Raw genomic sequence first — 8,024 nt, forward strand, 5'->3', positions numbered from 1 at the left:
TTATAGTTTTCTATATAATTTTCTATATTTTATTTTTGTGCATTTTAAAACTTTCTCCCAAGAAGGAGTCCATGAAATTTGCCAAATTGTTGAAAGGGTCCATAAAACAAAATTTTAAAATTCTTATTCTAATATCTCTTCATCTCCCTTATAAAATATTTCAAAATCTAGAGAACACAGAGGGAGAAACAGAATAAACTGTACATTTCCCTTGCATCCTACTTGCAAATAGCTTCATTTTCTGGGAAAAACAAGACTGTATAATTCCTATAAATTTTACTAAACCCTTTGGAACATGGTCCCTCAATTTCCCTCTCATTTCCTAGGGATTAAACTGAGAGTGAGTGAGGTGACAGCCTCTAGGAAAAGTTTCTAAATTTCTCCTAGCTCCCGCTGATACACAGGCATTTTTTTGTGTGTGTCTAAGCAACAACTTCCACTCCAATAAAGCCAGCTAGCTATGAGCTTGCTATTTTCTATCCTTGAGGTTAGAAATCTCCTGTATCTGTCCTTTAGAGACAGGGTTCAAGATAGAGAATGAATGTTTAATTCTAAATGAGAGCTATTTCTTGAAAGATAGGAGAAATATCATTTGATCTGGACAAGAAAAAGCTTTCTAGGCAAGACTGGGTAAGGGACAAGAGAATCACCTCTATCTCCAGATAGAGAGAGGTTTAAAAATATCTCTAGTGTATTAGGATTGTGGGGAGGGCTGGATTTTTATGTCTACCCCTAAATATATAACCTTGGTATTTGTCTTATTTGAGATTCCTGCTGTGAAACTGAATGAGCTCCTTGAGGATTTTTATATGACTGTGAAGAAAACAGATGGCTCGGACTTTCTGGCCACATCCCTCCATGCTATCCGCCGTGGCCTAGATCGCATCTTGAAGAATGCTGGCGTTGGCTTCTCAATCACCAGTAACACCTTCAGCTCTTCCACCAAGAAGCTCAAAGAGAAGCTACGGGTATTGAGCAAAGCAGGGATGTCAGGAGCCCGCTCCCGAAACATTGTTTACTTTTCCCTCTCTGATGAGGAGGAAATGTGGAGGACTGGGTGCCTTGGGGATGATAGTCCCATTGCTCTCCTGTCTACTGTGGTCAAATACAACAGCCAGTATCTGAACATGCGGACCTTGCAGGAACATGCAGACCTGATGTATGGCGACATTGAGCTGCTCAAAGACTCTCAAAACCGGCCCTTTTTCGCACGGACAGATAGTGTGAAGCGAGAGAGCCGGGTCAATGCCACCAAAGTGTGCTATGGACAGATCTACCATGAACATTCCAAGGGCCACAAACTGTGTCCCTATTGCCTCCTCTATAAGTATATGTACATTCATCGGCCACCAACCCAGATGGAAGCCAAGTCCCCTTTCTACTTGACAGCTCGGAAGGAGATCAGCGGTATGGGAAATGTGTGGTATGAGGAACAAAGAATGGGACTCCGGTCTCTCAGGGGGGTTGTCCCAAAATTGGCCAAAAAAGTCAAGCTTGAAAACTGTGAGAATTTTACTTTTGTCTCATTCACACAGGCATGCAGGAAGTTTGGTTCACTGAATTGCTATTAATGAGCCTTTCCCCTTTCCACAAGCCACTATCTTGCCATCACTTCTGTGGCCATGTAGTGTAATGAATTAAGTTCTGGACATGGACTTGGAGAGACTAAGATTCAAATTCCGCTTCTGAAAATTATTACTGTGTGACTTGGACATCTCTGGACCTCAGTTTTCTCATATGTTGAATGAGGGAAATGATAGCACCAGCCTCACAGGGTTATTGTGAAGACCAAATAAGATAATATACATGAAGTTCTTAACCTTAAAGTGCTATACAAATGTCAGCCATTGTTATTATTATTAAATAAGAAATGTTAGAGTTGGAAGGATAAAAGAAGGTGACAGGGCATCTACACAAGTCAAGGTCAGGACTGATTCAAGGTATTGAGGGAGATGAATATATCTCAATATCAGGCTTAATGACAATCAGTATAGCCTGCTATTCTGATTTTTTTTCCTTTTTAAATATCATAGCAGCTGCTGTTGAAGTGAGGATATCCTATCCAAACATATGTAAGGGTATATCATGTTATTAAGACAATGTATATTGTTTCACTTGCAAGAATTTTATAATAGTGAGGGAATCGATTTATATAGTGCCTTTTTGCACAGCTTTTTCCCCCAAATAAAACTCGTTAAGTAATAATTTTTTTTTAAATCCCAGTAGCCAGTAGCTTTCTAATGTTACAAAGAGAGTATATTGCTTGCAAATTACACATACAAGAAAGAAATGGAAACCGAGAGAGGCAGATGCATTAAATGGTTCCCAGAGAAAAATTGTACTTGACACTCCTTTATATTTTGTTGATGGATAACCTCATTCTGCAGAGCAAGCAGCAATGCCTGATAGGAGGAAGGTCCTGAGGCTCTACTGAGCCCCACTGGTATGACTATAGGACCCTGCCCCCACTGTTCTCCATTGGAGCAGGGGCCTTCTTTCCTCTGTCAGTAGAGACACTTTTATGACAAAAGATTAATGTACAAAAAGGGCTCTTCTGAGAACAATATTTCCAATAGAACATATGATCTTTGCTCTCATGAATTCTCCTCATGATAGCAGCCTAAAGTAAGGGATCTGTGATCAAAGTCTGAGAGCTTGAGGAGGAGAAGTACCTATCTTAGTATCACATGGAGGTTAGTTCCATGAGACCTCATCTCTGAGTGGTCATTAATGCCAGATGTCATAAAGATGGCTGTTTTTCTATGTGTGGTAATTCACACTGGATCTATGTAATTGTGAAGTCTTTCTCAGACTCAACCAAAATAAAATCCTAAACCCTGGAGAAACAAACTCCCAAGCAGTACTGAATAAAGTTCTCCATTTGTAAAAGTCAGGCTTGTCAAAAAAAGATTATTTCATCCTTCCAAGCTTGTACCCATGTTTGTTATACAGGAGTTTTGATGTTTGTTTTCTTCTTCAAGCATGCCAGGCAAAAATAGAGACAGAAATTAGGAGATTAGCATTGTGACAGCTTATTCTTAGCATTTGAATTTATATCACATAAATAGAAATCAAGATGATCACAGTCTAATATAAACACATAGAGGTTTCTGACTCTTAATTCTGGTTTGAGGCCAGCAATTAATTGAATGGAAGTATATTGAGGTTTGGATAATAATTTCTCAAACGATTTTTTTTATATTGGAGGTAGACCACTACATCCTTATGTGATTAAATTATTATACAACTCTTAGTAGCCTCAAATACAATTTCCAAAAGCTATTTACTACTTAGGAATTCAAAACTTATTTTCAATTATATGTAGGCTTTTAAAAATTATCTCATTTTGACATGTATCACATCTCTACTTGAAAGAGTTATTCATTGGACTTCTTGCCTTGTCGAGAAGATGACAGCTAGCACTGCCAATGATCCCATAAAGGTTGAATATTAATTTCCCCTTTCAATTCCTTTTAGAATAATAAATTGAGTTTACTAGCTTCTCTTCCTAGAATGTAGATAGACGTTTGCATTTTCCCATGCTTTTATCAATATGTACTTTAATATTTTTTTAAGATTTTGGATTTCATCAGTGTGGGGCATGCCTTGGATTGTCACTGATCAAAAAACCCTCCATACTTACAGGTTGATACTTTATTATGGCAAAAAAACAAAGGAAGGAAGGAAGGAAGGAAGGAAGGAAGAAATGAAGGAAGGATGGAAGAAAGGAAGGAAGGAAGGAAGGGAGGAGATAAGAAGGAAACGAAGGAGAGAGGTAGGAAAGAAAAGAGAGAGAGGAAGGAAGGGAAGAAGGAAGGAAGAAAGGAAAGAGGAAGGAAGAAAGGAAAGAGGAAAGGAGAGAGGGAGAAAGAAAGAAAAAAGGGAGGAAGGAAGGGAAGGAAAAAGTAAATGGAAAAAAGAAAGAAAGAGGGAAAAATATATCACCTGATAGCCAACCTTCTGTTAAAGAAAGTTCTCAAATTTAGCTAGGTTGATATTCTTTCACTGGACTCTTACTTGAAGTCTATTTTACTCAGTAGAACTAGGATTTGCCTTCCACCAACATCATCTGTAAAAACTCTGAATCACAGAATATGACCTTAGTAGAGTATCTAATTTGTAATGCAATCTGATTTGCATCTAGATGTTAAGTGCTCTTCAATACTCAACATATAACTGAGTACCAGACACTGTACTGAAGTATACCTTAATGTACATTTTTAGATTTAGATTCATAAGAGAAAAACTTCCCTTTTGCTTCTTATTTCTACTTGCTTTTTAACTTGTGAAATAATAGAAGATATTTTGTTTTAGAGAAAAATTAGGGTTATTTTCCCCTAGTAATCCTAGACTGGACAAATTTACATCTTGTTCAATTGTGGAGCACACCTAGAGTTTAGTAGTCTATACACTATCTTACAACAACAGGGCCCCTTTAACTTGGAAAGTGTAAACATTAAGGAGATCTTATTCTTCTAAGGCATGATTTTCACCAAAAAGCACCAGAATCTTTTCTAATGCTATCTCATTTACACATCTCAAAGAACAACTCTGACATTCCTAGTTTTTTCATAGCTTTTGCTAATCATCTTATGTTCATTACTGATCTCATTGCACTATTGGCTTGATTGATCACATCATAAGTTCTTTCCCTACATGGATTTGTCCACTCCTAAACTTCTCATTAAATTGCCATGTTGGCTCTGAGATGGACTGCAGTATCTCCTGAGCAATATATATTATTAAGGATCTTTTCATATCAAAAGTGTTACTATATGTTTCAATTCATGACTTTTCCAAATTACATTCTATTTAATTCAACAGTTATACAAAACTACTGTGCAGAATACTATAGAATTTAAATAAGACATAGTTCCTTTCCCCATGAAATTTACATTTTTGTAGGGAAATACAACATATTCAGAGACATACAAATCTGTAATGAAATCAGTCCTCTTACATTGGGCTTTCACTTTACTAACTACTTTCTCAGAATCTAATCTACCTCAAAATCTTTGAACAGCAAAGGTGGTAGAATTTTAATTGATCTAGTTTAAAGAGTGTGCTCATTCAGGTAAAAGCAGGGGGGAAGGCTCCAGAATTTCCATTGGTAGGTAAAGTTGGAAGGAGAGATATTACTAAAGGAAATGTTCTTTAGTCATCTTCACTGTGTTGGGTGATTAACTCTGGTGTCCTTGGATTTTAACTATCAATTATTCTGTCCTGACAAAAAAAAATATTTGTTCTGAAAGATCTTGAAGTTCTTGAACTTAACTGTATACCTACTAACTGAGTTTTATTTATAACAATCATGAATGATTTCCCTTGAAGAACAGTCAGCTTGGCTTAGTGGATAGTTGGAATCAGGACAATTTGAGTTTTCTTTAACTTCTACCAAATTCTAGCTGTGATGACCATGGTTACTTTAATGACCTCTCAATGTCTAACACATTACTCTAAAATGATAATCTGTTGAGAAACTGCTAATCTGTATTAACTCAGGGAATTTGGATCACATATTTAGAGCTGAAGGAAACCCAAGAAGTCAGCAAGACTAATTCCTTCATTTTACAGTTGAGGAAACTGAGGCCCAAAGAAGTTTAATTTATGTGCCCAAGATTTCATAGCCCTTTAGCAGCAGACTTTGAGACTTTCTGACTTCTAGTTCAGTGCTCTATCCAATATGTCACATAACCTCTTAATAGAAAAAAAATGATGGTTATTATATCCTACATCTTTTTAAAGGGGGAGGGGAGGGAGATGGCCTGGTCTCTGAGTTTCATTATATCTCTAGAAACCTTAATCTTAGTTTTCTCTCACTGCAATAATGACACTGGTTCTATTGTTGCTTCTTAATGGTAATAAGCATTCAGAGTTGACTCTAGATTGTTGAAATAATGCCTGGAGCATCATGTCAGGTTGGCATAGGCACTGAACATTTCAGAGCTGAAAAATTCTTTGACTATGGCCAGTTGCTTTGGTACCTCCTTCACTAATTCTCCACACATGATTCTCAAGGAATAAAGTCAAGGAAGACATCAAATTCATCTCTTCTTTTGGCTCTTTAATTTACAATTCAAGTTAGGTCCTAGAACTATGAAAGCCAGTTAATCCAAATTGCAGTCAGATAAAGAATGATTGAGATATTTCAAATTCATAATATATACATCTACATAAGCATATATACACACATATATGTGTGTGAATATATATCTTAAATGACAAGAGTATTATGATTTGGGATGGTTGTTGTTACAGGCATACATTAAATTGGAAAAAAAAAGAGAAAGAAAAGCCATTTGTTTGTTCAGTCAACATTCTTAATTGAAGTTATTTGTTGCACTTCCCTGTCTAAATCAATCATCTTTATTATAACCTAAGGGTTATAGTCTCATTTTGATACACACGGTTTCCATTACCGTTAATGGCAGTTATGTGAATAAATACCCTCTTACTGAGATGAGAATATGCTCCTAAGTGCTTTATGGTAAATGTAACTGGTTTTATTAGTTTATTTTGTGCTTTAAATATTTAACTTAGCTACCAGGATTTGTACTTTCTAGAAGCAGTGCACTGCTCTAAAAGAGATCGTTGTGCATCTTTAAGATAATAGGGCTCCATTTCTCTTAAAAGTTCAATACTTTGATCAGTTGATGAGCTCATCAATGTGAGTATACTCCTTCAAAGAATGAAGAAAGGAAGGGAGAAAGGGGAAAAAAGTATTAATTAAGAACCTACTATGTACTAGGCACTGTGTTAAGTCTTTACAAACATTATCTCATTTGAACCTCAAAAGAACTCTGGGATGTAGGTGATGTTAATTTCAAAACTGAGGAGACAGACAGAGATTAAGTGACTTGCTCAGGATCACACCACTAAAAAGTGTCTGAGACCAGATATAAATTCAGGTCTTTTTGACTTCAGGTCCAGATCTCTGTTTACTACACCAACTGTTTGCCTCTATTAGCGATCACAGATCTTTTCTTTTCACAGATCACAATCTTTTAATGTATTCTCTATTCCATGTGACTTTTGTCCTTCTCTTCCTATAAATAGACCACAGAAGATCTACATCCAACATCTTGGGGCTTTCTTCTACTCTCTTGACCTTATATGGCTATTAATAGGGCACAAAATCTATTCACTATCCCTTACTTTCAGGACATAACCACTTTATCTCCTTTTATAATACCACATCTCTTTATTAAAATCTCTTATACTGTTCTTTGGTAAACATGCTGAAACTTATTTACACATCTCTATTTCCCTTTGGGTAAACAATCACCTAGATTTTTTAGAGACTGTACTCTTTTGTGTTTTGCAACCATTCATTCATATAGCATTACCAGAAGGATATTGATGTTAGAAAAAGTCTGGCTTTTTTTTTCACAGGAAGAAGCTTGGTTAGAGCCATTAAAAGCACGATGAAATTTTCCAAAGATGATCCAGCCCAATTTTCTCTGCTTCTTCAATTTTAGACTCAGCAGTGTCCGTTTATCCAACATGTTTATTTGCATGGACCAGCTCTATGAGCTATTCATTCAATTTCATATGATAGACATCCTTTGTCCATTTGGTTCTTCCAAGGGTACAAAGTTTGAGCAAACTCTTTTGAATGGTTGTTGATCTTTTTTAGGAAACTGCAATGCCCAGAAAATCAGTCATTATGATGTAATTTATAAACAGGAGCATGTAGAGGACCATCAACTATCTATAGGAAATCCTTCAACTTGGACTCTGAACTGGACCTTGATGTAAATATCTTTCCTGAGCATATGTTTCCCAGTTTTATGCCTTGCTTTATGTAGATGCTAATGTTTATGTTAATGTAACCAATTGATTTGTGTCCCTTTGAAAAGGAACATTAGATCAAATTAATAATGTTGTTACATCTTTTAAGGAACTGTGTATGATATTTATATATGGATGAGACTACTTATTAGAAGAAAGCCTTTATAGAGGTATTTTGCTAGTCTAAATATGGTGCTTTTCTATAGTCAACAAACAATAGTCACAGTGAGATC

General features: G+C 36.2%; 1 protein-coding gene across 1 annotated transcript in view; it reads left to right on the forward strand.

Moving 5' to 3' along the window:
- Positions 1-4,867, forward strand: part of KIAA1958 (KIAA1958 ortholog) — a 243,142-nt gene extending 238,275 nt beyond the window's left edge. Inside the window, exon 6 of the mRNA XM_051961277.1 lies at positions 768-4,867. Coding sequence (XP_051817237.1) covers positions 768-1,571 — 804 coding nt within the window. The 3' untranslated portion in view covers positions 1,572-4,867. The remainder of the gene's footprint in view (positions 1-767) is intronic.
- The last annotated feature ends 3,157 nt before the right edge of the window (positions 4,868-8,024 follow it).

This window comes from Antechinus flavipes, chromosome 1, assembly GCF_016432865.1.
Source record: "Antechinus flavipes isolate AdamAnt ecotype Samford, QLD, Australia chromosome 1, AdamAnt_v2, whole genome shotgun sequence".
Classification (NCBI taxonomy): Eukaryota; Metazoa; Chordata; class Mammalia; order Dasyuromorphia; family Dasyuridae; genus Antechinus; species Antechinus flavipes.